Here is a 27,605-nt window from a genome sequence, read left to right on the forward strand (position 1 = left end):
CACCCATCTGGAGCAGGAGTGAAAGAGGCTCTGAACTCCTGCTGGAGCCTGTCCAGGAGGTGGGTTGCAGCAGGGAGGTGGGCCTGGCCTGGGGCCGAGCTGGACACTGGATAGTGCTGGGGAGTGAGGAGGGAGCCAGAAGCCCCAGGACCCCGCCGTGTCCTGGAGCACCAGCCAGTTGTGGCCACACCCACCAACTTCTCAGGCTTAAAGTCAGGCAGGGCTCAGGGGCACTAAGGCCCCCGGGCACAGCGGTATAGCTGGGAGCGCTGCCTGCTGACTCCCCACCTGGAAGACTGGGTATGGGTTTGCCCTGGACAGGCCCAGACAGGTCAGTGGTCCTGACGTGGAGCACCCCGCACCATTGTGGGGGTCTCCCTGGGCTGGCCTTAGGCACTGCACATCCTCCCAGGCCCTCAGCAGACATCCCACAGTCAGGCCCAGGAAGCTACACCCGTGGCAGGACAGGGCAGGACAGGGGAGCTCCTGGGACTCTGGACACACGCAGACTCAGTCCTGGTCCACCCACAGAAGCCAGTACCAGCAGCTGCCATCTGCTGAGCTGTGCACGCGACTCCAAGATCAGCCCTTCACAAGGACCTGTGGTCGGTGTCTTCCCTGTCCCTGTCCTACAGGGGAGGAAGCTTAGGCCCCAGAAGGCTGCCTCGTGACCAGCTTTACCAGCCGAGAGGCGGCAGCCCCAGGATCTTCGGATCCCAGTCAGATGGGGGGTCAGGGCGGGTCTCACCCGCCTGAGGAACGGGTAGGCACAGCCCCAGTCTGCGGCCGGCTCCTCGCGGCCAGCGGGCAGCCCACGGCCCCCTTTGCCTTCCAGGTCCCCGGGAGCCTGTCGAGGATGGCCAGGTCACCTGGGGGCAAAGTGGCCCCGGGGCCACGCCCTGCGCTGGCCCAGCAGAGGCTGCTGCTTGGACTCGGTGCCGGGGTCTGCGGGTCCTCCGGGACCTGAACCAGAGTCTCCAGGGAGAACGGGCGGTGTCGGTTTTCACTTGGGTTACTGTAAAAAAAAAAAAAAAAAGAATCCCCTTGCCACGTGTATTAACAACACTGCTCTGTGATCCTCCAAAATGAAAAGACTTTGACAGGCTGAGCCATGGTATGTTTTTCCCACTGGGGTCCAAGCACCTCCACATGCTCAGATGTCCACAAGAAGGTGCTTCCTTTAAAAGAAGATGGGGGTATTTTGATTTGAGACTTGAGTCCAGAGACTTGGCCTCCCTCTGGCTGGCAGGCCCCGGGGCAGGTGGGCCCCGTGGGGGCAGAGTCCTCCGGAGAGGGGCCAGTTCTGAGCCTGCGGGCACTCATTCCAGCCTTTGTGTCTCTGTGGGGCTGTGGTGCCTTGGGCTGGGTGGCTCCGCTGGGCTTCGCCTGTGTGTGCCCTTGGTCTCTTGGCTGCTGCTCCTTCCCTCCTTTCCCTTGCCTGGGCCAGGAGCGATGCCACACACATTGTAGACCCACCCCGTGTGGGAGCTCCTCCTCCCCTCCCCCTCCCCCCCCCCTCTTTGGGTTCTCTCCCCTTCCCCTCATTTCTGTATCTGGAGAACCTCCCAGCCAAGGTCCCTGGGGTCCTTGCCCTCAGAATGCCACCCTGGCCATTCCCCCATGACCACCAGCCAGCACTTCTGCCAGGGACTGAGTTTTAGAAAAGCTCCCTCCCTTGAGAAAGGAGACCAGTCCTCTCCCTGTCGCCTTCAGTCCTTGGGCAGAACCCAAAGGTGTCTTCCTGTGTTGTGGGCCTCCCAGAGACCCCCAGGCTTAGGACGCAGGCCACCCCTCATGCCCATCCCCCTTCCACACGCCACCCGTCCCCTTGGCCTCCCCCACCGCTGCCCAGGCAGCTCTCGGCCGGGAGGGAGGGGGCCCTGCAGGCTGAGGCCTGTTGCCTGTGGAAATTACTCCTCTTAGGGACTCCCCAGGGCTAGCCTGCCGGGCGAGCAGGGGGTTTGGAGGCCCCGGGGCCCATGGCCTGCCCTTCCTGGTGGTGGGGAAACGTGGGTGGGTTGGCAGGGGGGTTCCTTACCAAGCCCGGCTCCTCGAGGTGAGGGAAGTGCCCCTTGCCTGTCCATGGAGGTTTCTGCTCTGAAGGACTTAGCCCGGGAACGTGAGCACCCACTGTCCCCAGGCAAGTGATAGGCAGGAGTGGGCCAGGCCGGCCCAGGCCCTCAGGGCTCTTGCTGGAGCCGCCCGTCCTCACCCCTCCTGCTGCCGCTTCTCTAGGCCCCTGCGTCTCACACACCAGCCAACCGGCACCCGTTCTCTTCCAGGCGTGGCGATAAGCACATACGCCAAGTACTGTTACCACAAGCTACAGAAGGCAGCCCTGACTGGGGCCAAGAAGGTACGAGCTCCCCCCAGGACGGCCGGGTGGGGCTGGGCAGGCTGTGCCGCTGACGCCTAGATGAGTCCGGAGGGAGACCTCGACAGGCAGCCCGCACAGCCCGGGGAATGCCCTGCCCTGCTGGAGCCCAGCCGGCTGGGGGAGGGGAGGGGACAGCGCATGGTTCAGAAGGTGCTCCAGAGAGCCCCCGGGGCAGGCAGCCGGGGGAGGCTGGGCCGCACCCCCGTTCGGGAGCCAGTACAGACGAGGGGCATGTGGCCGCCCAAGTGAGGGCGACAGGCCTGCTGCCCCTGTCGCGCTCCTGCAGTGACGGGTGAAGGCGGGTCACAGCCCGTGAGTAGGCCAAGAGACGACTCTTGCCAGCGGGGACCCTCCCCCTGGCTGACGGCCCCTGGGCCCAGGGATGGCCAAGCCTGGGACTGCAGGGCAGCCTCAGAAGACCAGCATGGCCCCCTTCACTCACCCTGACCCACCCTCCTGGCCGGGAGCCCAGACCCATCACAGGGCTCCTCCCGCGCTGGCCGCCAGGGTAGGCCGGACGGGCAGGTGGTCCTCTCGGACACCCGTTCTGCCCCGGGGCCTTCTCAGTGTCCGCCAGAGCTTGAGCGTCACACCCCTCCCTCCCGCAGCCCCTCTGGAGAGCAGGCCGGTCACACCAGATGGCTGGACCTTGTTCCCTGCTCTTAGGGTGTCCGGCTCTTGGCCACCTTCCTCTCTGCCCCCCCCCACTTCAGCCCACCACCCATACCTAAGAAGCCCCTGGGGCCCTCCTTTCCCAGGCCTTTTCCCCACTGTCCCAGAGCCTGGCTGCCCCTCGCCTCTCCTCCTTCCTAATCCACTAACCCTGTCACTGGGAGCCACATGTCCTCCACTCAGGCTTCCCCCCCTCACCTCCACCCCCAGAGGTCTCACATGGTCCAGATCAGCCAGCCTGGCCCCTCTGTGGCCCCAGGCTCTTCTCCAGGAGTCACTCTCACCTTCCTCCTGGGTGGCCAGTGGGGCCACCTGACGAGTTAGAACACTGTAGGTGGCCCAGCAGGGTGCCCCCCCCAGTGATTTGGGGACCAGGGGGTCGGGGGTGCCTCCAGCTCTGACTAGGCAAGTGCCTGGAGTTAGCAGGGGTGAGAAGACAAGGGGTGGGGGAGGGAGAGCTGGAAGCAGGGCAGCAGGACCACACCAGGAAGAGAGCTGGGCTGTCTTTGCAGGGGCTGAAGAAGCCCAACGTGGAGGAAATCCGGCACGCCAAGAACGCTGTGTTCAGCCCGTCCATGTTTGGCAGCGCCCTGCAGGAGGTCATGAGCATGCAGAAGGAGCGGTACCCGGACCGGCAGCTGCCCTGGGTACAGACACGTCTGTCTGAGGAGGTGCTGGCACTCAACGGCGACCAGACAGAAGGCATCTTCAGGTGCCCCGCATCCTGGGCCCTGGGGGTGGGGGCCTTAGGCGTCTCCACCATGTGTCTCCAGCAGGCACTGGGACCATCGGGCCAACTTCCGTGCCCCAGCCCTGGGTTTGGGGGCCAGGAGACTTGTGCCTCTGCCTGGGAATAGCCAGAGAGGCCCCCCCCACGAGAGGCCCCGTCATGTGGAAGGGGAGGGCCCATGATGGAGGCAAGTCAGAGAATCATACTCTCTGAATGGCAGTAGGCCTGAACTTAGGAGGGTCAGTCGGGAACTGCGCCTCTGTAAAAATGGCCACCAGGGCCCCGGGGGGCACTTGGACATCAGCCATAGGCAGGGCCTGAGCCGTGAGCTTGGAAAGACACCCAGCAGCCAGGAGATGGTGCTCACCTGTGGGCAGGGTTGACAGTCCCTGCCCGGTGGGGAGGAGCACAAGGCCTGCAACCTGCTGCCGGGACTCACCTACCCAGGCCCCAAGGGGAGAGCTGGGGAAACTGAGGCCTATGGGTTTGAGCCTTAAACGACCTGCTGATGAAGGCGTCTGCCTGGGGGAGGCCAGCAGAGGGAAGAGGGACAGCCGTCAGGGTGCAGACAGTCCTCCCCAGTGAGACCCCCCCATGCTCCACAGAGTCCCTGGGGACATTGATGAGGTGAACGCCCTGAAGCTGCAGGTGGACCAGTGGAAGGTGCCCACCGGCCTGGAGGACCCCCACGTCCCTGGTGAGCCCCCATCCCCCTGGGAGCAGGAGCAGCCCGGTGCAGGCAGCCGGAGCGCTTGGGTTCCCCCTTGTTCCCCCAGTGATGCCATGGTTCCCGGTCTGTTTCCAGCACAGACAACCCCTGCCCACCATACAGTGTCCTTGGGGCCTTGCCTGCCCCTCTCCCTTACTCCCTGCATCACCCCCAGCCCCCCGGGGTCCATCCAGGTCCTCAGGAGCACCAGCGCGACAGGGTCTGGGCCTTTCCAGTCCGGCCTGACACCACCACTGCTCACGCGCCACACGCTGCCCCCGCCCTGTGTCGCCCTAACCCTCCGGCCACCCCCTGGCTCCCGAGCGGTCCAGGGAGCCCACCCAGCGGTCTGTGCTGAGCGCGCCCCCCTCCGCCGCCGCTGTGTCCGCAGCTTCGCTCCTGAAGCTGTGGTATCGGGAGCTGGAGGAGCCCCTGATCCCGCACGAGTTCTACGAGCAGTGCATCGCGCACTACGAGAACCCCGAGGCCGCCGTGGCCGTGGTGCACGCGCTGCCGCGTATCAACCGCCTGGTGCTGTGCTACCTCATCCGCTTCCTTCAGGTACGCGCGCGCACACCTGGGACACTCCCCGCGGGGTGCACACGGGCACGCGCGCACACCCGCCCGGGGCGCGCCTCGCGCCCCGGCCCGACCCACCGTCCTGGCCCCTCTGCGCAGGTGTTCGTGCAGCCCGCCAACGTGGCCATCACCAAGATGGACGTCAGCAACCTGGCCATGGTGATGGCGCCCAACTGCCTGCGCTGCCGATCGGACGACCCGCGCGTCATCTTCGAGAACACGCGCAAGGAGATGTCGTTCCTCCGCGTGCTCATCCAGCACCTGGACACCAGCTTCATGGAGGGCGTGCTATAGCGCGGGGGCCCGAGGACCGAGGGTGCGGGCAGAGCCAACGCTCGGGGGCGCCCGGGCAGGGGAGCACGCGGGGAGGGGGGAGGGAACGCCCTAGCCGCGGAGGCAGCATGCCGGGCCCCGCCCATGCCCGCCCCAGCCCTGGAACCACCCCCCCACCCTCTCCCCCTACCCCAGGCCCTGGGCCTGCGGACGCGGCCCGGCCAGAGGGCCCGTGGGAGGGGCGCCCCTGGGCCCCCTCGCGCCGCTCCCTAGTGGCCAGTTCCTTGGGCACCGCCCCGCCCACCGCCGGCCGGTCAGCCCCCAGAAAGTGCCTTCTGTTTCCTGGAGCCAAGCGACACTGCCCCTCCTGGCCGGCCTGAGAGCACACGCGCCCCCCCCCCCCGCCCCCCGCCCCCCGCCCCTGGGGTGAGCTTCCTGGCAGGAGGCCGGGGCTCCTGCGCTCGGCCTGGTCCTGGCCTGGCCCCCTGCCCGGCTGCCCGTCTTTCCTCTGCCCGGCACTTCCCTTCGGTCTCCTTCCTGGCCCGTAGCCTCCCCCCCTCCCCACCCCGCACCCTGGCACCTGTGGCTTCCATCGTCGAGATTGCACAGGAATTGGGGGTCCCAGGGCACTGGACTGTCCACCGGAACAGGGCCCTGCAGGCTCTCTCTGGGCGGGGAGGGGCCCCCAAACCAAAGTCCTCTGGGGTGGGGGGCAGGGTTGTTGGGCAGGCATTCTTGGGGCAGGGTGGGGGAGGGGCAAGAGTATTTTTTCTTCGTGTAACTATAAAATCAGATTCTATCCAGCATACCAATCCGCCTGTGTATAAAGATATAGAGGAAAAGATAGAACTAAATTTGCTAATGACATAGTTTTAACCCAAATGCTATTTATCTCTGAGCCGTCCTAGCCTGTCCTCTGTGCAGAGCAAGTTGATATCACTCCTTCATTTTCTTCGCCACTTTTTGGCTCCGACCAAAAACCAAGTCCTGCCCCATCCCCTTCTGGGACCTGAAGTGGAACAGAGGGAAGGAGCCCCAAGCTGGGGAACCAGGGAGCCCCCAGGATTGCCCTTCCTCAAAGCCAGAGCTGGGGGTAGGAGGTACCTAGACTCTCAGTTTGTACATTTTCCATTTTGGAATTTTGAGTTCCAATTGTAAAACTTAATTTCTCCCCAGTTTATATATATATATATATATATATATATTTTTTAGAGTTGAGTTTTTATTTATTATTAAAAACAAAAAAGCCCAGCCCTGCTGCTGCCCGGGTGTCCCCTGAGGTAGTGTCCTCAGTCGGGTGGTCTCCAGGCCCAGGGTGGACGGCCCTGCCACAGACTCTCGCTCTGACGCATGGACTCAAGAGGTGATGACACTTTGTGTGAATAAAATACATACGGACACTTGCGAGCCATGGTCACTGCCTGTCGCCTCGCGCTCTTCCAGTCGCCGCAGGGGGCTGGGCTGGGGGCTGGGCTGCTGCTAGTATGGTCACCTAGGTGGACAGGCCCGGGGATAGATGGGGGAACGGAGAGGGGGCGCAGGGCTGTGGGCCAGCAGCAAGGCTGTTTCCTGGGAATGGGGGAGAGGGGCTGAGCCAGGGAGGAGGCACCAGCTGGGTGTCAGGTCCCCCTGCGCCGTCTGCGGCCACCTGGGCGATGTGTCGACCCGTAAGTCCCTGCCCGTTTGCGCGGAGAGTGGGCTGTGCCGCGTCCTGCCCCCAACCTGCCCTGGGGCCAGGCAGAGCGAACGCGCGGTCGCCGGCCAGCCGAGCCGGCCTTCCGAGCACCTCGTCCCCGCGCCGGCCGCCAGCCTCCGAGGGCGGAGGGACAGAGCCCGCGTTCCCGCCCCCGCCCCGCTGCCCGGCGGTCCCGTCCGGTAACCCTTCCCCGGCGGCACTGCAGGGCGGGCGCCCCCGCCGTGCGGGAGTCCGCCGCGCCCGGGGAAAGCGAGCCCCGCGCTAGTCCCCGGAACCCGAAGTGTGAGGCCGCAGCCGCCGGGGGACGCGTGTTCTCGCGGCGCCAGCCCCGCGTGACCGGCCCGCCGCTTCCGGCGCGGGAGGAAGATGTGGCGGGCGTGCGGGGCGCTCCCGGGCGGCGCCCGGGCCTTGGCGCGCTCCCCGGGGACCCGGGCCTGCGGGGGGGGCGGGGACATGTCCTACACGCAGGGCCAGGCCCCGGAGCCCCGGACGCGAGAGTATTTTTATTACGTGGATCATCAGGGCCAGGTGGGCCTGGAGCGGGGCCTGCGGGGCGCACCTGCCGGAGAGGTGGGGCCGGAGGGCGGGCGCTGCGGGGGGCGGGGTCCCCGAGGTGAGTCGCCGGGACTGCCCCGCCGGGTCGGCGCGCTGGAGATGGGGGCGCCCGGCCTCCGCCGCCGCCAGCCTGCCCCGGGGCCGCCCCGCCTGGCTCGCAAGCCCTAGCGGGGACGTCCAGCACGTCGGGAGGAAGCGAGTCGGGGAGCCTCCGCGGAGGAGGTGGCACACCCGGTTAGAAGCTTGAGGAAGGGAGAGGCGCGGGCAAAGCACGGCAGCTCAGGCACCCGCACGGCCCGGCGTGCGGGGTAGACGCGGGAATGTTGGTGGGGGCCCCGGGTTTACTTTCCACTCGCCCCTCTGCACACGGTGTGCACAGGCGAGCAAGGGAGGCGGACCCTAGCCCCGGCTCAGGCCTGCCCAAGGCCTCCCCGCCCGTGGGCGCCTCCGTCTGGCTCCCGGCGGGGACTCATGGGCCATGGCCTGCCTCTCTGTCCGCAGCTTTTCCTGGATGACTCCAAAATGAAGAACTTCATCACCTGCTTCAAAGGTACTGCTGCACCCTCTTCCCCACCTTCCGTGTCCCTTTGGCAAGGCCCTGGTGCGCTCTGCTCCCCGGCCTCCCCACTGGCCCACTGGCCCGCCCGAAGCAGAGGGCTGGGCGTCCCGCGCCCAAGAGCCCTGCTGTCCAGACCGAGGCCAAGGGGGCGTACCGACCCCCGGTGCCAGCCGTTGGCGTTGCCCAGGGCGAGCCGCTTGCCCGGGGGAGCAGAGGCCCGCGCAGACTGGCATGGTAAGCAGCCGTGCCCCTTCACCTCCAGACCCGCAGTTCCTGGTCACCTTCTTCTCCCGCCTGAGACCCAACCGCAGCGGTCGCTACGAGACCTCCTTCCCCTTCCTCTCGCCCTGCGGCAGGGAGCGCAATTTCCTGCGCTGCGAAGACCGGCCCGTGGTCTTCACGCACCTGCTGGCCTCGGGCCCCGGGCCCCCGCGTCTCTCCTACTGCGGCGGCGGGGAGGCCCTGGCCGTGCCCTTCGAGCCGGCGCGCCTGCTGCCCCTGGCCGCCAATGGGCGCCTCTACCACCCGGCGCCGGAGCGTGCGGGCGGCGTGGGCCTGGTGCGCTCAGCCCTGGCCTTCGAGCTTAGCGCCTGCTTCGAGTATCCGCCCGGCGCGTCCGCGCTGCCCTCGCACGTGCGCTGGCAAGGCCGCCGCCTCGCCCTCACCATGGACCTGGCCCCGCTGCTGCTCGCGACCCCGCCGCCCTGAGCCGCCTGCTGGACAGCGGGCGGCCGCAGGTGCCCCGGGCCCCCGCCTCCGCCCCCACCCCCACCCCCACCCCCACCCCGCGGCCCCGCCCCCCTCCTCGCGGGTCCCGGCCGCGCATCGCTGCGCACGCGCACCCGAGGAGCGCGCCGGCCGGATGCGCGTGCGCGGCAGAGGTGCACCGCGGCCCCGGGCCGCTCGGCGCTGTCCGAGGTGCTGCTGCGGCTTCCGGAGCCTCGACCGCGAGGAAGGGCGGGGTCGCGGGCCCTTCTGCTCCCTCCCCACACCTCGGGCCCGGGGCGTCCTTTCATTTGGTTTGGCCCTCGCTCGCGGGGGGAAGCCGGGCCGGAGGCGCGGGGGCTCCAGTGCGCGTGCGCGAGCGGCGCCCGCCCCCTCCCCCGCCCGGCGCTGCTCGGTGGGCCGGGGCGCCGCGGGCTCGGCGGGGGAGCCGCGCCGCAGGAGCGTCAGGTGAGGGGGCGCCCGACCCGAGGTCAGCGGGCATGGGGGCGGGATCGGGGGCCGTCCCGGCTCTGTGCCCCGCGCGCACCCAGAAGGGGAGGAGACCCGGCGGGGACCACGCCCTGCCCTGAACCGGCCCAGGACAGACCCGCGCTGGAGGGGGTGCAGGTGACACCGTGGGGGAATCGAGGCACGCGGCTCGCGCTTCGCGCTGGTCCCGAGGGGGTCGCAGGGATTCCTCGCCCCTCCAGTCCCCGCACGGACGGCGCCCGGGAGACGGTGACAGCCAACGCAGAATCCTGTGTGTGACGCCCCGCCCCCTGCGCGACCGGATTAGAGGGCTGTCCGCTGGGTGGAAGGATTTCTGGGCTGGCCTTCTCTGCCCTTCCCGCCTGGGCCCTCATCCCTGCTCAGGCCGGCCCTTTTATTCCAGTCAGCGTCTAGGGGGTGTCCCTGTGAACCGCAGTGCCTTGAATCCTAAGGAGGAAGCCGAGAAGCTCCTCCACTTGAGAGGACTTGCCGGGGGAGGCTGGGTGGGCAAGCCTTGGCCAGCCCTTTGGCTCAGGGAAATGGCTCCCGGGAGCCCGAAGTATGCTTTCAGGTCCTTGGGGTTCACACACATCCCGAGACACCTGGGAACTGCCTCTGCCTAGGCCAAAGCTATATTCCATTAAAACTTTTGCTGTGCCTACCTCATTTCTAGTGACTTTAAATAATCATGTGAGTTACAATTTAGAGCAAGATTTGGACAGACACCAAGGCCACACTTGGTGCCTTTCCACATGACTCCCTCTTGCTAGCAGGGAGACCTGGTAAACAGGCAGGGGTTCAGAGTGGGACATTGGAGGAAAGGGCTGGAGGCTGGATGACAGAACGCCATCAGGGTTGCCATCCCTGGCCCCAGACTAGCTTGCGTCTTAGCCCCAGTCCCCACCTTTAAAACTCGACTTCCTGTGCCCAGAACTGGACCCAGACCTTCCCATCTTTGTAGGATCACAGGTGCACGAGCATAAAGCCCAACACACTCTATTCCTTCACAGTTCAGGAGGTCACTGCTCCCACAGCCCACTGGGCAAACTACCCTAGAAACCCAGTTGGTGGCCCAAGGGTCGTCTTACGACCCAGCTGTTCCAGAGCCCAAATTCAGAAGCACCTTGCTGGAAGCCAGCAGGGAGAACACAGGCCATGGCTTCTAAACTGACTTTCCTATTGTGTGCTACATCCCCCAATTCTCTAGCAAGTTCCCTGAGAAATACCCCTAATTCTCTGCAAGCTCTTCCACCCACCATCACCCCCAGGAGGGCAGGGGCAGCTGTGCTTGCATTTTCCTTTGGCTGGTGGCTTCCAGGATCCATTCTGCCCATGTTACCCGTCAAGGTATGTCAGGTGCTCCCCGGGTCAGGGAACACAGCATGAGTTCTAGGGATAAAAGGACTAGACTTAATGGCTGGGTCAGGGTCAGGTGAAGACAAGGACACTGGCAGGGTGCGGCCTTGGGCCTTTTATGGGGGGCACTTGTTATGGACTCTGCTTTTGGAGGTGTCAGAGAGAGGAGTCCATGTGGACGAGGGGAAAGAGGCCTTCCCAGAGCCCACTCTTGCCCTCTTAGCCTGTGCTTGGGCAACAGGCTTCACCACCTACATGTTCCCAAGCTCACACCATGCACCAGCCTCTTGCACCTCGGAGTCCTCGGATGAAGAGGGAAGCCAGATCCAGACGTGCACACGCATGAGCAGGAAGCCCCGTACAGAGCCGGATGGAGATAGATGGGGAGACAAGGGAGTGAGGCAGGGTTGACTCTCCCCACATGGCCTGTGTAGTAAGACCAAGAACAGTGGAAATTCCAAATTGAAGCCAGATCTTCATGACTGTTTTCGCAAAGGAAAGAAATGAGCTTTTTTTTTTTTTTAACCAATTGCTTGAACTGATAACTTTTCAGAAACTACACACAGGGTGTGGGCCTCCATCCCTGTCCTCCTCTGGCTCTCAAGTGTTGGGGGCAGGCCTGCCGACCTGTGTTTCAGGAGGCGCATCGCAGCCGGGGGGACGCTAAGGAGGCCCTTCCGGAGGCTGCAGCTTCGTGGCCCGCGGCCGGCCCCGCGGGAGATGGCCCCGGGGGCGCCCACACTGCTGCTGCTATGGCTGCTGTGGTTCCCCGACCTCCCGCCCCGCGCTGCCGGCTGCCCGGCCGCCTGCCGCTGCTACAGCGCCACGGTGGAGTGCGGCGCCCTGCGGCTGCGCGTCGTCCCGCCCGGAATCCCACCCGGGACGCAGGTGGGCACCGCGCGGGGCCGCTGGGCCGCGGGGCAGAGGTACCTGCGACACGAAGGGAGGGTGTGTGAGCGTCCCCGCGGGTACCGGAGCGCTCTAGGGAAGAGGGAGACTCCCTCCGAGGGGTAAAGACACCTCCTCCCTCCCTCCCTCCCTCCGGCCGCAGACGCTGTTCCTGCAGGACAACAGCATCGCGCGCCTGGAACCGGGCGTCCTGGCACCTCTCGCAGCCCTGCGCCGACTCTACCTGCACAACAACAGCCTGCGCACCCTGGAGCCCGGCGCTTTCCGCGCACAGCCACGCCTGCTCGAGCTCGCGCTCACCGGCAACCGGCTGCGAGGCCTGCGGGTCGGCGCCTTCGCCGGCCTGGGCCAGCTGCGCGCACTCTACCTGGCTGGTAACCAGCTGGTGCAGCTGCTGGATTTCACCTTCCTGCACCTGCCGGTGAGGGGGTTGGGTGGGCAAGGGCAAGGGCCCTCCCATACCTCCACTGCCCTGGGCGGCCAGAGTAGCTAGAGGGAGAAAAGTCAACCCAGTCTAGCCTGCCCAGAAGGGAACCTGCCTTCCAGGGCCCCCTTTCCCTGATGATCTGTCCTTTCTCCAGCGACTGCAGGAGCTGCACCTGCAGGAAAACAGCATTGAGCTGCTGGAGGACCAGGCCCTGGCGGGGCTCTCCTCACTGGCACTGCTGGACCTCAGCAGGAATCAACTGGGCACCATCAGCCGTGAGGCCCTACAGCCCCTGGCCAGCCTGCAAGTCCTTCGCCTCACAGGTACCTCCTGGGGGGAAGGGGCCTCACGCGAAGGCTTATTCCTGGTCACAGTGGTGGCAGAAGGAAACAAACGGACCAGGTGTGGAGCAGGCTTTGGTTTCGGTGGCTCCGAGTCGCAGCCCATCCGGGAGCACTCTGGAGGGCCACACCACAGCCCGCACCGTGGTAGGAGGCTGATGGGAACGCGGGTGCCCGAATGGGGCACAGCTCAGGGAACTTCCCTCAGGAAGACAGTTAAAGTAGAAGTCCCTGGAAGGAGCTGAGGGGCTCCCACGTGCACACTCTGGGGCTATCAGGGCAGCCAGGCAGGAACTGGAAGGACGAAAGTAGAGCGGCCGTTTCCAGACACAGTTCCTGAAGACAAGGCTGACAGGACTTGCGAGGTTTTAGTGCTGTGGGATGTCTACGTGGACACCAGAGTTCCCCCAAAATGATGGGACTTTTTGCAAGGAGAGACTTGAGAAGTAGAGGCTTTCTTAGAGACTAGAGAATCGGAACCTGCATCACAGAACTGAGGAAGGGGGAGGGAAGAGCTTGCCCACAGGCCAAGGAGCTTGGGGTCAGAGAAGAGGGGGCAGGGGCCCCCTGTGGGAGGCGGGAAAGGGGCTCCTGTCCTGGCCAACCACCCCTGAGCTACCTGCCCACCCCTGCTCTGCCCACAGAGAACCCATGGCGCTGCGACTGTGCCCTGCACTGGCTGGGAGCCTGGATCAAGGAGGGGGGCCAGCGGCTGCTCAGCTCCAGGGACAAGAAGATCATGTGCGCGGAGCCCCCGCGCCTGGCCCTTCAGAGTCTCCTGGACATAGCCGGCAGCAGCCTCATCTGCATCCCGCCCTCCGTCCACGTGGAGCCGCTGGAGGTGACGGCCAGCCTGGGGGAGGACCTGCGCGTGGCCTGCCAGGCTTCCGGCTACCCGCAGCCCCTGGTGACCTGGAGGAAGGTGGCCCAGCCCCGCGAAGGGCAGCCGCGGGCTCAGGTGCGGCCGGAAGGCGGGGCGCCGCGCCCCGGCGGGCCCGGCGCCCCCGACACGGGCAGCGGCATGCTCTTCCTCAGCAACATCACCCTGGCGCACGCCGGCAAGTACGAGTGCGAGGCCTCCAACGCCGGCGGCGCCGCCCGCGTGCCCTTCCGGCTGCTGGTCAACCTGTCGCAGCAGCAGCAGCCGCTGCCGCGCGCGCCCCCGCCGCCCCCGCCCGCCGGCCCCGCCGGCCACGAGCCGCTGCAGGAGGCGGGCAGCATGGCCTTCCGCGCGCTGGGCCTGGCCACGCAGACGGCCGTCGCCGCGGCCATCGCGCTGCTGGCGCTCACGGCGCTGCTGCTGGCCGCCATGATCTGCCGCCGGCGGCGCAAGCGGAAAAAGGCGCCGGGGCCGCCGGGCGAGGGCGCGCTGTTCGTCAACGACTACTCGGACGGGCCCTGCAGCTTCGCGCAGCTCGAGGAGCTCCGCGGCGAGCGAGGCCACGAGATGTTCGTCATCGACCGCTCCAAGCCGCTCTTCGCCGAGGGCCCGACGGAGGCGGCGGACGGCGCGGCCACTGGGCCGGGGCCGGGCCCGGGCCTCCCGCTGCAGCCGCCCGCCGCCTACGAGATTCACTGCTGAGCCGGGCCGGGGGGCGGGCGCGTGCTGATGACGTGGGCCGCGCGGGTTGGCCGGCTCCGGGCTCGCCGCGCGCAGGCGCAGTCAGTAAAGGCTGGAAGCTGCGCAGTGTGCGGCGCGCTGTGTGTGGGGACGGGGCGCGGGGAGCCCGAGGGGGGCGGGGGGCGGGGAGCCCGGGACGGGGGGGCGCGCGGACACCTGCCGACCCCAGCTCTGCACACGGGAGGCCTAAGGTGCGGACGGACGGCAACCAGAGGGGGTCCCTGCACCCCTACCGAGGCGCTCCAGAAAAGACCCTTCCCAGAACCGCCCTCCCCTCTAGCTCCGCGGGGTGCCCGCCAGCCCGCGGCAGGACCTGGGGTCTCCCCGAGGTGGGGGGGCGACGGGCTGCGGAGAGGCCCGGGCCGGCTGTGAGGTGGGTGGGGTGCCCAGGGAAGGGGAGGCGCGGGCAGCGGACCGGAAGACAGCGGCCAGGTCGGGGATGACGCCAGAGCCCGCGACAGTCACTCTGACCAATCGGGACAGAAAAAACCACCACAAATTCGAGTTCCAAACACACTGCACGTTGTACCTTAACGACACCTTCTGGCTCCAAAGCCCCGCCAGGAGGTCTCCTGGGTGCCAGGGCAGGGAGACCCAGCGCTCCTTGAAGCAGGTCCGTGTTCCAGCTTCAGCCCCAGGAGGCAGTCCGCTCTTGGGAAGGGCCTAGAGAGAACATCCTCTGAGAGGACCAGAACACCAAGGGTAGCCAAGTGCACCCAAACCACATCTGGCCATGCAGGCCTGGAATCCAGCCCTGAAGCCCACAGTCAGCCAGTCAGGGGCACGGGCTCAAGGCAAACCGCACGGTGCTGCCCAAAGCAAAAGAAGGCTCACAGCGCCCAGGAGCAAGGAAACCTGAGACCAGTGCCTTGTGTCAGGCCTCCGGCAGGGTGCCAGGGAAGGCTTTGTCTACCTAAGGCAAGGCGGACCTCCAGCAGCCCTGAACCCCAGCACGGCCTGGAGGTCATAGGCTGAAGTAGTCTGCTGCCAGGCGCCCATAAATGTCCGTGGTCCAGAGCACGTGCGCACGGCCTGAGGCTAGTAGCAGCTGGTGCAACTCGGCCTCGACACGAGCAAACTTCTCCTCGTTGATGGAAGCCTCCAGCAGGACAGAAGCTGGCGGTGGCCAGGGCAGGCCTTCATAGCAGTCCACAGGGAAGGGGTGCACCACCGTGCGTAACTCAGCCTGCACCACTGAATCCCGGAGGAGCTCCTTGAGGCCCGCCATGGACAGCGGGTTGCCATAGAGGCCGAGGTAGCGGAGGCTGGCGCAGCGCGTCAGCACAGGGAGCGTGGACAGCAGCTGGGTGTCCGCAAGCTGGCACTCAGTCAGCTCCAGGTGCAGCAGCGTGGCCGCGGCCGCCTGCAGTAAGCCCTGAAAGGGCTCTAGTTGGCTGCCAGACAGGTCGTTGCCACTGAGGTCCAGCTTCTTGAGATGGACGGCGTGTGGGCTCCGTGCCAGAAAGCGCAGATCCTCGGGCAGCAGAGCACAGAAGGCCAGCTCCAGGCTCTCCAGGGGGCTCTGCAGGGTGCTATGGGGGACACAGGAGGTCACAGACAGGCAGAACCAGGAGCGGGCCTCGGGGAGAGGAGGAAGGGCAGGGCGGTAGTGGGGCCTGCTCACCTGAGCAGCTGGTCCAGCCGTCCCGAGAGGAGAGAGGAGCCCATGCTGAGCTCCCGCAGACAAGTGAAGCGGCCCATCTGGGCCAGGAAGTAACGGAAGTTGTCCTCGCCGTCCACAGAGGGCTGCCTGGAGTCCCCGTGCACATAGTGCAGCCGCAGGCTGGCCAGGTGCTGGAAGCGGGCCACATGGGGGATGATAACAGACAGGCCACGGAGACCCAAGTTGTTAAAGCGCAGGTCCACGCGGCGCAGGCAGCCCGCGTCCAGCAGCTGCAGCAAAGCCACAGTGTTGCGCATGGGCAGGTCCTCAGCCCGCAGGTCCCGGCAGCAGAGCCGCAGGGGACTGCCTACGCTGCTTCGGAGCGCCTCCCGCAGGAATGCGTACGAGGCCCTGTTCACCCGCAGGTCCACGCGAACCTCCACAGGAAGGGGGGCCTGCCCAGGCTCCACAGTCCCGCCCTGCTGCTGCGCGATGCAGGTGCGGGCCACCGCTGCTGTGCAGTCCCACATGCTCATGGTACCGGGGTCCTGCTCCACACCGTCGTCCAGGAGGCCCGTCATGTCCAGCACTCGCAGGGCATGCTTCCTGGGAGCACGGGTAGGCTGAAGCAGGAGACGAGGGAGCCGAGCCCACACCCACTCCCAGCCATCTTGGGACAGGAGCAACATGACCGTTACTGCACTGAGCTCTCGCAGTAACCTGGAGCCTCACAGGGGACCTCTCTGCACCACCACCGCCGCGCCGCCCCAGCCCAGGGCCTGAGGGCCCCTCAGGGGAGCTCATACCTGCAGAGAGGCTGTGTGCCAGCCTCCGCCTCTGGGGTGTGCAGCCGGGCCGTCAGCCCCAGGATCACAGCCTGCACGCTCTCCGTGCTGGGGCGTTCCTGCAGCAAGGCCCGGCTGCAGTGGGCACATTCCTGCAACAGCTGCTGGAAGCTGAGCAGCGGGAAGGGCCACGTGTGCACCAGCTCGCGAAGCACAACAGTTTTCTTGTCCATGAAGGCCACCTTGAACAGCAGGGGGAAGAGCTCTCGAGGCAGCAGGGGCAGGGCCTGGCAGGCAGCCGGCTGGCACTGGAGCACCTGCCGCGTGCTCAGGAACACAAGCGTGTGCATCGCGCTGGGCCAGGCAGGAAGCCACCTGCAGGGAAGGGCCCTTCAGCGGGGAGGACAGACCCCAGGCCACCACCCAGCCACGGCCTCCTCCGTCACTGGTAGCGAGAAGCCCAACATGGCACTTGGCACAGCGCTAGCACTCAGCGGAGGACCGCGGCACTGAGGAGCAAGTGCTGAGTGCCTAGCAATGGGCAAAGTGCAAACGGGGACAAGGCCACCCCCCCAGATCCCGCCCTCCAGAAGCATGGGGCCTCTAGGGAAGTGCAGTCCTCACACAATACATAACCAGCACGGCATCCGCGAGGACCAGCTTGCCCGGGCGTGGGTTTCAGGGCTACTGCTCTGCAGGACCTCCCTCCACCCGACTTGTACTTGAGGCTCCCACGTCACAAAGCTGCTTATCAGAAACTCTCTCTTCCTCAAAAGGAGAACAGAGCTCAGGCCCTTCCCCCACCACACAAGCAGTGGAGGAGGCAGGACACTGTGAGGGGGCTGGAAGCCGCATCACAATTCACCTCCCCACTCTCCTCCAGCTCTGGCGGGTTGTCCTTGGACAGGAGCGAAAAGCACTGATGCAGCCTAGTAAGCGCTAGCAAAGGTAAAAAAAAAAAAAAGGCTGGCCCCCAGGGAACGTTGAGTCCAGACAGGCCTGACCCTCAGGTCCTAACTACTACCGTCCAGTAGTGCCGCCAAGCATGGAGACCCCACACACCCACAGACAGCAAACCTCACCCACCAAGGTCTCTGCCACCTGTCTTAACATCGCCCTGCCCCCCGAGATCCACAGTGAGAGACCAAGTCTCAGACCCATGGGACTCAGTAGGCCCCAGACCAAGAGCGGCTCAGACGGGTGGAGACAGCGCAGAACGCGCACCCGGGCTAACGAGAGGCACACAGGAAATGCCTGGGACTGCGGGGCACGGGGACCCCGGCTCTACCACTGACTTCGGCAGCAGCAACAGTCAGCGGACTTACTGCGCGTCAAGCACCTCATGCTCAAAACCGCTTCCCGGTCCTACCCCTGGGAACAGATTAGAAAACTAACTCTACGCCTTGCCAGCCCAAGGTCACAGCCTGGGCGATGAGCCCGGGGCAGGGGGAGCAGTCCGGCTCCAGAGGCCCTGCGCTTCCCAACCTCATGCACAACGCGAGTCCTCAGGGCACTGGTTCTGGAGGCGCCCGGAACGCCAACCCCCGGCCTTGCGCTGCCTGGAGACAAACGTCGCGAGGACGACTCATACCTCGCTGTGACAGGACCGAGCGACCAGCACCTGCCACGAGAGGAAGCGAGAGCAGCCAGTGTGGTCACCGTGGGAGGAGCCTCCGTGCAGGGGCCGCCGCCCCCTCCCGCCCGGCCCGCGCGTCCCGGCGTCTCCCCGAAGACGCCCCCGCCCGGGTCGTCCCGGCTTCGAGCCGCGGGAGACCCTCGGGCGACGCCCTCCGCCTCCCCGACGCGATCTGCCCCTCGAAGCCGGTGCGTCGGCCCCCGGGGCCCGAGGTCGCTGTGCCCGACGCAGGGCTCCAGGTCCTTCCCACCCCGCGGACGAACCGCCCGGCTCCGGCTCCCGCCTCCCGGGCGGCGCCGCCCCAAGCGCCCGCGCCCGCTTCGTGCGGCCAGGCGGGGCCGGGGGACGCACGCCGCCCCGCTCCCTCTCCGGCCGGCGCCCCGCGCTCACCGGCCCCACAGCCGCTGCCGCTGCCACCGCCACCCGCCCCGCCTCGCCTCGCCGTCCGCGGCGCCCCGCCCAGCGCCTCCGCGCGCCGCGATGACGTAGCCGCCACCCATTGGCCGCCCCACCAGAGCCCCCCTGATTGGCTGTCCCGGCGGCGGCTGCCGAGCCGCCCCGCCTCCGACCATACCGGGCACCCCCATTGGCCGGCGGCCGGCGTTGCCCTCGAGGCGGGAGATTCGCGGGGCCCGGGGCCGCCCGGCCGGCGCCATGGAGCGGCTGCGGGACGTGCGGGAGCGGCTGCGGGACTGGGAGCGCGCGTTCCGGAGGCAGTGCGGGCGGCGGCCCGGCCAGGTGCGGGCTGCCCGGGGGGCGGGGGGCGGGGGGCGGGGGGCGGAGGGTGCGGCCGCGGGCTGACGCGCTCCCTCCGCAGGAGGACGTGGAGGCGGCGCCGGAGGAGACCCGCGGTGAGCGCGCGGACAGCGCGGCGGGAGGGAGCGCGGCCGGGAGGGCGCGGGCGGGGAGGGAGCCGGGCGGCCCCCGGTGACCCTTGGCCGCACCCCCAGCGCTCTACCGGGAGTACCGCGCCCTGAAGAGGGCCCTGGGCGGGGCCGGCGGCGTGGGACCTCGCAGCCCCGAGCAGTCGCTTCCCGCCGCGGCGCAGGAGGTACCCAGGGTCGGGCGCCTGTGGCAGAGCCGGGAGTCGTCGCGACCAGGCCTCTGTGGGGGCGCAGAGCCCGGGGGAGGACTGGACCCGCGGAGGGGGCGGGGCTCGGGGGGGCGCGGACGCCCACCGTCTCTCCTGCAGGTGCCGGAGCCCAGCTGCTGGGGGCCGCACTTGAATCGGGCTGCGGCCCAGAGTCCGCCCCCTGCTCTCCGCGGGACAGGCGCTGTGGGGTCTGTGCCGGACTACGGGAAGAGGCTCAAAGCCAACCTGAAGGCCGCTCTGCAGGTGGGAGTCACCGGCCCGGCAGCGCGTCCCTCCTGGATGCCGAGCCGGTCTCCGCCCAGCGACGGGGTCCCCGTAGGGCCTTTCTCCTCAACCCTTCCAAACGTGTGCACCTGTACCCGCGCGGTCACACGTGCCCTTCCCGCCTTAATCGGGGTGGGACTCCTGCCTCAGGGCCGACCTCAGGCTTCTCACCTCAACCGGTGCTTCAGGGTGGACATTCTGGCGGCTTTCAGAGTCTGAAGCAGCCCAGACACCTGAGTTCCCGCTTGCTGGTCTGTCCTTCCCCTCTCAGGCTGGGCCAGCCCTGGGCCGCATACCCCGACCTCCACGAAGACCCTCGTCCAAGACGCCCTCCCCAGGGCCACCAGACGCAGGGGCTGCCCCCGTCTCTCCAGAAGAAGTCAGTGAGGTCCCCCTCCAGCCTCGTGAGCCTCGGCTGAGGCCAGGCCGCCTCCAGCAGCTACAGGCATCCCTGAGCCTACGACTGTGCTCTCTAGACCCTGACTGGCTACAACGGTGTCAAAACGGGGCCCCAGATTTCCTGGGGGCTTCCAAGGCCTGCCAGCCTAACCTGGGTGTAGAGGACTCACAACCTCTGGCTTCAGGTGTCCCGCCCGTCCTTGGTCCCGGCGCTGGCCCTGAGACTCAAGCCCTCCAGACAGCCAGAGTCCGTGCAGAGAGCCCCCAACCTGGCAACAGTCAAGACAAGAAGTGGACGTGGAATAGGGAACCAGAAGGGAGTCCTGCACAGGCCCAGCGGGCCAGCGGTCACGTGGGACCTCTGCCTGAGGAAGCTGGGGCTCCAGAACACGCAGAAGCCTGCCCAGGAGAACCCGTGGGGGCACAGCCCCCCAGTGGCCCCACAGCCCCCAGGTACCACAGCGTCAGCCTCCCAATAGGGTCACCTTGAGACGAGCTAGGGTGGGGCAGGCTTTGGCCATGGCCTGTTCGTACCTCCTTTCTAGGCCTGTTGTCCGGAGCGGAGGTAATTACGTGCGGCTCAACATGAAGCAGAAACGCTACGTGCGGGGCCCGGCGCTCCGAGGCAGGCTGCTCCGAAAGCAGGTAAGGTGCTGGCGGCCACTCCCTTCATCCCTACCGCCTTTTACCATGTGACCGTTTTTTGCGGCCCCCAGATGTGGAAGCAGAAGTGGCAGAAGAAGGGGGAGTGCTTTGGAGGTGGTCAGCCCAGAGCCAGACTCAAGAATTCTTGCTTCCGGTGTGGACAGCTAGGCCACTGGTCATCCCAGTGCCCCCAGTCAAGTGAAACTTCTACTCTGGGTGAGGGGTTGCACTAACACTGTTCAGATGACAGCGGTACTCTCGAGGGGGATCGGGGGGCGGGGGAGCACACCTACCTCACACGGAAGAAGCTAGCGGCTCCTTCCTTACACCCGACGCAGAGCCTACTCTGGGTCCCCGGAAGAGCGGTGAGAATGAAGACGACGTGCAGACCCGGCTCACCGGGGACAAAGCAGTCCAGAGGACGGGCCCTGCCAGCTGCCAGCTCCCTGGTGAATGAAGGAGGAGGGCAGGCTTAGCTACTTGTGTTTTTTCTAGGAAGATCCTAGTCTAGCCTAGAGCTCCCACACCACCTTTTTGTGTCTGATCCTAGTGAGTGAGAAAGACACGGGGCCTGCTGGGCCTGAGCTCTTGGTGACTGTGGAGCAGCCCGTGCCCCGGGCACACTGCCGGCACCCCCCCGTGCCACCACTCTACCCACCAGGGCCCTCGGGACAAGTGGCAGGTGAGCAGAAGCCGACCAGCCCAGAGCCTTTCTTGGGAGATGGGGGCAAGTTGGGGCCCTCCTGACCAACACCTGTGTCCACAGAGACACCAGCCGAGGTGTTCCAGGCCCTAGAGCAGCTGGGGCACCAAGCCTTCCGCCCTGGGCAGGAGCGTGTGGTCATGCAGATCCTTTCTGGTGAGCCTGGCTGCTGCGGGGGGCGGGGGGGGGGGGGCAGGACCAAGGCCCGGCCACAGGGTGGCACTACTGACCGTTGGTCCCACCAGGGATGTCCACGCTGCTGGTGTCGCCCACTGGTGCCGGCAAGTCCCTGTGCTATCAGCTTCCCGCACTGCTTTACGCCCGACGGAGCCCCTGCCTCACGTTGGTGGTCTCTCCCCTCCTGTCTCTCATGGATGACCAGGTGCTCTGGCAGGACCCTTGGGCCCACGCAGAAGGCAGGAACCGGTGCCCACAGGTCCTCTGGCTCCTTTGGGCTGCTGCTTGTTACCTAGTCAGAGCTGTAAGGAGCTCCGCTGTTCTCAGCGCGCCAGCTTGTCCACAGCCCCAGGCCTAGTAGTGGCCCGATGGCGGCAGGGACCTGGCAGCTGGGCTGACATGACTCGACCCCGAGGAGCAGCAGTGCTGGGGAAGGGGGGCATCCCCATAGGGCCTGTCCGTTCCTGGCGCTCCTGAGCCGAGGCTCACGGGCAGCCCCGAGCCTTAGTCCTGTAGGCTCCGCCATCTGGGCTCGCTCTCCCTAGAGAGCCCAAAGCAGAGACGGTGGCCGCCGTCGAGCTGAGCAGCTCGGAGCGCCACTGGAGGGAGAACCAAGGAAGGGTGGCTTGTCACTGGTTGTTCTCCTGACCCTGCAGGTGTCTGGCCTGCCCCCGTGCCTGAAGGTGGCCTGCGTCCACGCAGGCATGACCAGGAAGCAGCGTGAGTCCGCCCTGAGGAAGGTGAGGGGCCTCGCGTGGCAGGACGGGCAGGGGCCCGGACTGGCCCTTCCGTGACGCTCCTGACCTTGCACTCTCAGGTTCAGACGGCCCAGGTGCACGTGCTGATGCTGTCACCCGAGGCGCTGGTTGGGGCTGGGCTGGGGACCTCTGGCCGCCTCCCTCAGCTGCCCCCGGTCGCTTTTGCCTGTGTCGATGAGGCCCACTGCCTTTCCCAGTGGTCCCACAACTTCCGGCCCTGCTACCTGCGTGTCTGCAAGGTAAGCCTGAGTCGGGGTACGAGGGAGCAGGCCAGGGAGGACGGCTTGGGCACCCTTACCAGCTCTGCTCCCACACAGGTGCTGCGGGAACACCTGGGTGTGCGCTGCTTCCTGGGTCTCACGGCCACGGCCACACACAGCACCTCGAAAGATGTGGCCCAGCATCTAGGCGTGGCCGAGGAGCTCGTCCTCCGCGAGCCGGTCACCGTCCCTGCCAACCTGTACCTCTCTGTGTCCACGGACAGGGACCCAGAGCAGGTAGGTGGACACACCTGGGCCCACCAGAGGCACGGCCTCTGGCAGCCCCACTGACCGCTGTCACCCACCAGGCTTTGGTGACACTGCTGCAGAGTGGCCGCTTTCGCGCTCTGAGCTCCGTCATCGTCTACTGCCACAGACGCGAGGACACAGAGCGTGTTGCCGCGCTGCTCCGCACCTGCCTGCGTGCGTCCTGGGACCTGGGGCCCGGAGGTGAGGTCAGCAGCCTTGTGCCCCACAGACCTGCCCCAGAAACACAGTGCACCCGACCGTCTGTCTTCCCTGCAGGCCACGTCCCTGAGGCCATAGCCAAAGCCTACCACGCCGGCATGTGTCACCGTGAGCGGCGGCAGGTGCAGCAGGCCTTCATGGATGGCCGGCTGCGGGTGGTGGTGGCCACGGTGGCCTTCGGGATGGGGCTGGACCGGCCAGACGTGCGGGCCGTGCTGCACCTAGGGCTGCCCGCGAGCTTGGAGACCTACGTGCAGGCTGTGGGCCGGGCCGGGCGCGACGGCCAGCCGGCACACTGCCACCTCTTCCTACAACCCCAGGTTCTTGCCTGCCCCCTCGAGTCCCCCACCCGGCCCCCGCCACAACACCCCACCCCCCCGCCACACGGTCACGGCTGCCACGCCACAGGGCCAGGACCTGCAGGAGCTGCGGAGACACGTGTATGCCGACGCAGCGGACTTTCTCGCCGTGAAGAAGCTGGTCCAGTGCGCGTTCCCCCCCTGCGCCTGCGCCCACGCCCAACGGCCTCCAGAGGAGGACGGAGCCGGGAGCCAGAAGCCGCCTGTGGCCGGGTCCCTGAGGGAGGCTGAGCAGCCCAGCAGCCAGCGTGCAGCCCGGTGCCCAGGCCACCAGCGGGCGCTTCCGGTGCAGCCGCTGGTGCAGGCCCTGGACATGCCCGAGGAGGGTGAGGAACTGGGGACAGCAGTGGGCACGTCCCCACACACCTGCGTCCCCACATGCCCATGTCCCTGAGCCCTGCTCTACGTCCCCCACCCCCAGCCATTGAGACCCTGCTGTGCTACCTGGAGCTACACCCACGACGTTGGTTGGAGCTGCTGGCAACCACCTATGCCCGGTGCCGCCTGCGCTGCCCTGGGGGCGCCCCCCAGCTCCTGGCCCTGGCCCACAGGTGAGCACACGTCCTGGCCCAGGCCGGGGCCGAAGACACAGAGCCGGGATGGCTAATCACGTGTCCCTCGTCCTGGGACAGGTGTCCCCTCCTGGCTGTATGTCTGGCCCAGCAGCCGCCGGAGAACACAGGTCGGGGAGGCTGTTCTGTAGAGTTTGACGTCGTGGAGCTGGCAGACTCGGCGGGCTGGGAGCTGGCATCAGCACAGCGGGCTCTCCGTCAGCTGCGGTGGGAGCCCGAGCCCACGACAGGTGCGCCCTCCCCCCGGCCCACTCGGCCCCGGACCTGCTTGCCACCCGCCTGCCCGCATGTGATGAGCTCTCTGGCAGGTGCACGTCGGGACACGGGGGTGCTGGTGGAGTTCCGGGAGCTCGCCTTCTGTCTGCGCAGTCCTGGGGACCTGACAGCCCCTGAGAGGGACCAGATCTGTGACTTCCTGTACGGCCGCATACAAGCCCGAGAGCGGGAGGCCCTGGCCGACCTGCGCCGCGCCTTCCGGGCCTTTCACAGGTGCGGGAGGGGTGGACGGGCCCGGGGCCGCCTCCACCCCGCCCCGCAGGGGGGCAGCTCTGACAGACTCCTCTCGCCCCAGCGTGGCCTTCCCCAGCTGCGGGCCCTGCTTGGAGCAGCCCAGTGAAGAGCGCAGTGCCAGGCTCAAGGCCCTGCTCAGCTGCTACTTCAGGGAAGAGGGGCCCGGGGACGCGGAAGACGGTCAGGACCCGGAGCCGGGACAGGCAGGGGTGAGAGCTGCCCCTCCCGGCCTGCAGTGAGCTCAGCCGGCGTGCGCGCACGCGTATACACACGCACAGTCCGCCTCCTGGCCTGCACCGCGGTGGGCTGCGTGGAACTCGGCGCCGTGGTAGTGGCCTCACGTGCCCGCCCTCCACAGATCCAGGACTGGGAGGACCAGGTCCGCCGGGACGTGCGCCACCTTCTGTCCGCGTGGCCAGAGCAGCAGTTCTCAGGCAGGGCTGTGGCCCGCATCTTCCACGGCATCGGTGAGGGCCTGGGAGGCTGGGCTCTGACACGGGTGGGCGTGGGGCTGGGGCCTGGCCCAGAGTCCGCAGGGCGCCGCGTCCCGTTGTTCCCCGGCAGGAAGCCCCCGCTTCCCAGCGCAGGTGTACGGGCGGGACCGGCGCTTCTGGAGGAGACACCTGTGCCTGAGCTTCCCCGCCCTGATGCGCTTGGCCACAGAGGAGATCCTGCGCTGGGGCCACTGACCACGATGCTATGGGCCGGCCCTGCTCCCCCACCCCAGACGCCTGCACAGCCTGTGGCCTGGCCACAGTGTGGAAGGGGTCAGGTGTGGCTGTGCGTCAGGGGAAAGGGACCTTGGTGGCCACAACAATGACTACCCTGGGGAAAACCCACCATCAGAAATGCGGAATAAAAAGTGCTCAAGTCACTCTTAGTAACTCTTTTCTGAGGACAGCCTTGCCTGTGTCACAGCCCAGCCAGCCGGGCCACGGGCACACCCAGCTTTATTGGGCTGGCGGGCACCCGGCTCAGGCCAGGCTGCCCGGGGCCAGGCTCAAGAACAGAACGGGCACGGCCGAGAGAGCCAGGAAGAAGGCAAAGCAGAGAGGCAGCCCCAGGCTGTCAGCCAGGGCCCCAGCCAGCGCGCCCAGGAACAGCTTCCCCAGCAGCTCCAGCGTGGCCAGGAGGCCGTAGTGTGTGGCCTGCGGGGACGAGGAGGGACGGGGCAGGAGGTCAGGCGAGGGGTCACTCGGATCCCAGCCAGCCCTGCAGCCCCCCCGCACGTCCCTGCCGCAGCCCCCTTACCTGCAGGGCCCGGGGCGCCAGCTGGCTGCACCGCATCATCAGGGTGAACGTGGTGGTTGTGACCAGGCCCCCCAGGAGGTGCTGCAGACACAGGCTCAGCAGGGCTGCCCCTGGGAGGGCCGAGGTCAGCGGGGCCCAGGACACGGGACCCCTCCCCTCCCGCAGCCAGCCCCTCACCTCTCAGGACGGTGCTGGGGCCCAACCTGACCCCTGGGGTGTCCAGGTGGCAGAGCAGGGTGGTCTGGCAGGCCAGGCCCCCGAGACGGAACCGAAGCACTGACCTGAGCAGGGGCAGCGGTTGCCTGAGGTGGGGAGATGGGGGGGGGGCGTGTCAGGGAGTGGGGCACAGGTCGGGGGGGTGCAGGTGAGTGAGCCAGGCCGGGGAGGGCTCACCTGTGCCTGGCCAGCAAGGCCCCACCCAGGGACGAGCCTACAATGGAGCAGACCACGGCGCCCACACCGTTCCACAGCCCCAGCTCCGGAGCGGAGATGCCGCGGTCCAGCAGGAAGAGCGGAAACAAGCTGCTGGCGCCCTGCTCACCTGTGGGGAGAACGTGAGCAGGGGCTCCCACCTCCCTTCACCCTGGGGCCGTGAGAGGCGCTCCCCTAGCCGGGCACCTGCCCTGCCTCCGTTCTGGGCCCCAGGTGCCTAGAGACAGCTGGGGCTGGGCACCAGGCAAGCTTCGGGTCAGCACAAGGCGGCATCAGAGACCCGAGGCGGCGTGGCTGGAGCTCACGGAAGCCGTGCAGCAGGAGCTGGAGAACCAGGCTGAACTCCAGCCTGCTATGCTAACTCCCTCGAAGGTGACCACAAAATGGGTTCCGGGGCTCCCGGAGACCCGCCGGAGGTCCCCCAGGCTCCCACCCTGCTGCTGCCTGACTCACGGCCTCACTTACCCAGTTTGTAAGTGAGCACAAAGCCTGCCGTCCACAGAGTACTGGGCGTGGCCAGCAGGTCCTGCAGAAGGTGCAGGCTGCGGAGGGGTGGTTCCGACGGCCCAGACGCAGGGAGTTGTTGCAGGGCCGGCGCTGCCCAGACGAGGGCAGCAGCCAACCAATAGGTAGCGGCCAGGAGCAGGAAGAGCAGGGGCCAGGAGAGCGCGGGTACCAGGGCCAAGAGGCCCCCTCCCGCCAGCACTGCCCCCAGCTTGTAAGCGACCACCTGCACTGTGTTACCGGGCCCCAGCTCGGCTGGCTCCAAGAGCTGGACGGCCAGCGTGTCCAGGGCCACATCCTGCACAGCCGCGCCCAGGTTCAGCAGCAGCAGCAGCGCCGCCACAGTGACCGGCAGCCCAGCCGGGCCGGCTTCCGCGGGTGGCAGGGCGGCCAGCAGCCCGCACACCAGGCCCAGAGCAGCCGTGCTGAGCACCAGCCAGGCCCTCAGGGAGCCCCGCGTGTCCACCAGGGGGGCCCACACGAGTTTAAACAGCCAGGGCAGGTAGAGCACCTTGGCCAGTCCCACGCGCGTCAGGGAGAGGCCTCGCGCCCGCAGCAGCACGGGCAGCAGGCCGGACTGCAGCCCATAGGGCAGGCCCTGCACCAGGTAGAGGCCGGCCAGCGGCAGCAGCTTCCGCCGCATGGCCAGGAGAGCGGGGCGCCCGGGGGCTAGTGCCGGGGGGCGGGGGCCCGGCCCGGGCTCGGGCGGGGACCGGGGCTGGGTTCAAAGCCGGACCAGAACCTGGCGCCGGGGCAGAGCGGTTCCGGAGGGGGGTCTGGGCCGGTCAGGGGGTCACACGACAGCACGGCTCAAGCGGGACCAGTCGGCTCACGCTGGGACCGGCGGGCGCCCGCGGGCCCTGAGGCGTGCGTACTACGCAGGCGCGGGGCGCGCGGCCACTGAGCGCGCGAGCGGGCCAGAGCGCCGCCCGCCCTCGGGCGCCCCCAGTGGCCAACCTGGATGCGGCCCGGGAGCCGCGGGCCCGGCGGCCACTCGCCTACCTGGCCTTGAGCCCGCGGCCAACCTTGGCCCCTCCCCCAAGGGTATGATGAGATCCGGCTGCCAGACCCCCTGGACCCACACCCTGAATTCCCACAAGTGCTTCCGTGATGTCTCACCTGCAGCCTGGGTGCTGCAGTGCCCCCGGGGCCTTCCAGCAGTGCCCAGGGAGGAGGCGGCCTCCTAAG

General features: G+C 67.3%; 7 protein-coding genes across 11 annotated transcripts in view; 5 read left to right on the forward strand and 2 right to left on the reverse strand.

Moving 5' to 3' along the window:
- ARHGAP39 (Rho GTPase activating protein 39) overlaps positions 1-5,377 on the forward strand; it is a 96,670-nt gene extending 91,293 nt beyond the window's left edge. The window contains exons 8-12 of the mRNA XM_080802700.1: positions 2,283-2,356; positions 3,562-3,761; positions 4,385-4,476; positions 4,880-5,049; positions 5,167-5,377. Coding sequence (XP_080658826.1) covers positions 2,283-2,356; positions 3,562-3,761; positions 4,385-4,476; positions 4,880-5,049; positions 5,167-5,361 — 731 coding nt within the window. The 3' untranslated portion in view covers positions 5,362-5,377. The remainder of the gene's footprint in view (positions 1-2,282; positions 2,357-3,561; positions 3,762-4,384; positions 4,477-4,879; positions 5,050-5,166) is intronic.
- Positions 5,378-7,387: 2,010 nt separating this feature from the next.
- LOC308341926 (UPF0598 protein C8orf82) lies at positions 7,388-10,010 on the forward strand. The gene is made up of 3 exons (XM_080802068.1): positions 7,388-7,564; positions 8,093-8,141; positions 8,413-10,010. The coding sequence occupies exons 1-3, from the start codon at positions 7,403-7,405 to the stop codon at positions 8,856-8,858; spliced, it is 657 nt and encodes a 218-aa protein (XP_080658194.1). The 5' UTR covers positions 7,388-7,402; the 3' UTR covers positions 8,859-10,010.
- Positions 10,011-10,578: 568 nt separating this feature from the next.
- On the forward strand, positions 10,579-14,061 carry LRRC24 (leucine rich repeat containing 24). Its single transcript, XM_080802067.1, has 5 exons — positions 10,579-10,691; positions 11,254-11,588; positions 11,752-12,030; positions 12,191-12,359; positions 13,022-14,061. The coding sequence occupies exons 2-5, from the start codon at positions 11,421-11,423 to the stop codon at positions 13,957-13,959; spliced, it is 1,554 nt and encodes a 517-aa protein (XP_080658193.1). The 5' UTR covers positions 10,579-10,691; positions 11,254-11,420; the 3' UTR covers positions 13,960-14,061.
- Positions 14,062-14,499: 438 nt separating this feature from the next.
- LRRC14 (leucine rich repeat containing 14) lies at positions 14,500-18,479 on the reverse strand. Of its 5 annotated transcripts, XM_080802848.1 has the most exons (6): positions 18,413-18,479; positions 17,872-18,007; positions 17,011-17,325; positions 16,408-16,761; positions 15,623-16,207; positions 14,500-15,530 (listed from the first exon to the last, which is right to left on the reverse strand). In XM_080802848.1, the coding sequence occupies exons 3-6, from the start codon at positions 17,031-17,033 to the stop codon at positions 14,963-14,965; spliced, it is 1,530 nt and encodes a 509-aa protein (XP_080658974.1). In that variant the 5' UTR covers positions 17,034-17,325; positions 17,872-18,007; positions 18,413-18,479; the 3' UTR covers positions 14,500-14,962. The 5 variants fall into 5 exon arrangements, with proteins under 5 accessions (XP_080658974.1, XP_080658977.1, XP_080658975.1 ...); XM_080802851.1 differs by lacking the exon at positions 17,011-17,325 and having other exon boundaries at positions 17,978-18,007; positions 18,413-18,465; XM_080802849.1 differs by lacking the exon at positions 17,011-17,325 and having other exon boundaries at positions 18,413-18,465.
- Positions 18,480-18,673: 194 nt separating this feature from the next.
- LOC308341249 (ATP-dependent DNA helicase Q4-like) lies at positions 18,674-19,727 on the forward strand. The gene is made up of 3 exons (XM_080801064.1): positions 18,674-18,760; positions 18,840-18,873; positions 18,973-19,727. Exons 1-3 carry the CDS (start codon positions 18,677-18,679, stop codon positions 19,596-19,598), a joined length of 744 nt encoding a protein of 247 aa, XP_080657190.1. The 5' UTR covers positions 18,674-18,676; the 3' UTR covers positions 19,599-19,727.
- Positions 19,728-20,363: 636 nt separating this feature from the next.
- On the forward strand, positions 20,364-25,104 carry LOC308341250 (ATP-dependent DNA helicase Q4-like; the record flags this gene model as incomplete). The annotated part of the gene is made up of 17 exons (XM_080801065.1): positions 20,364-20,423; positions 20,495-20,621; positions 20,974-21,105; positions 21,190-21,282; positions 21,372-21,508; positions 21,960-22,043; positions 22,121-22,300; positions 22,379-22,558; positions 22,630-22,771; positions 22,847-23,109; positions 23,198-23,474; positions 23,570-23,699; positions 23,781-23,950; positions 24,029-24,209; positions 24,292-24,439; positions 24,589-24,697; positions 24,795-25,104. The coding sequence occupies 17 exons, from the start codon at positions 20,364-20,366 to the stop codon at positions 24,917-24,919; spliced, it is 2,538 nt and encodes an 845-aa protein (XP_080657191.1). The 3' UTR covers positions 24,920-25,104.
- On the reverse strand, positions 25,098-27,270 carry MFSD3 (major facilitator superfamily domain containing 3). Its single transcript, XM_080801063.1, has 5 exons — positions 26,379-27,270; positions 25,875-26,022; positions 25,659-25,783; positions 25,482-25,591; positions 25,098-25,378 (listed from the first exon to the last, which is right to left on the reverse strand). Exons 1-5 carry the CDS (start codon positions 27,058-27,060, stop codon positions 25,205-25,207), a joined length of 1,239 nt encoding a protein of 412 aa, XP_080657189.1. The 5' UTR covers positions 27,061-27,270; the 3' UTR covers positions 25,098-25,204.
- Between the last annotated feature and the right edge of the window lie 335 nt (positions 27,271-27,605).

This window comes from Martes martes (assembly GCF_963455335.1).
Source record: "Martes martes genome assembly, chromosome: 4".
NCBI classification, from domain to species: domain Eukaryota; kingdom Metazoa; phylum Chordata; class Mammalia; order Carnivora; family Mustelidae; genus Martes; species Martes martes.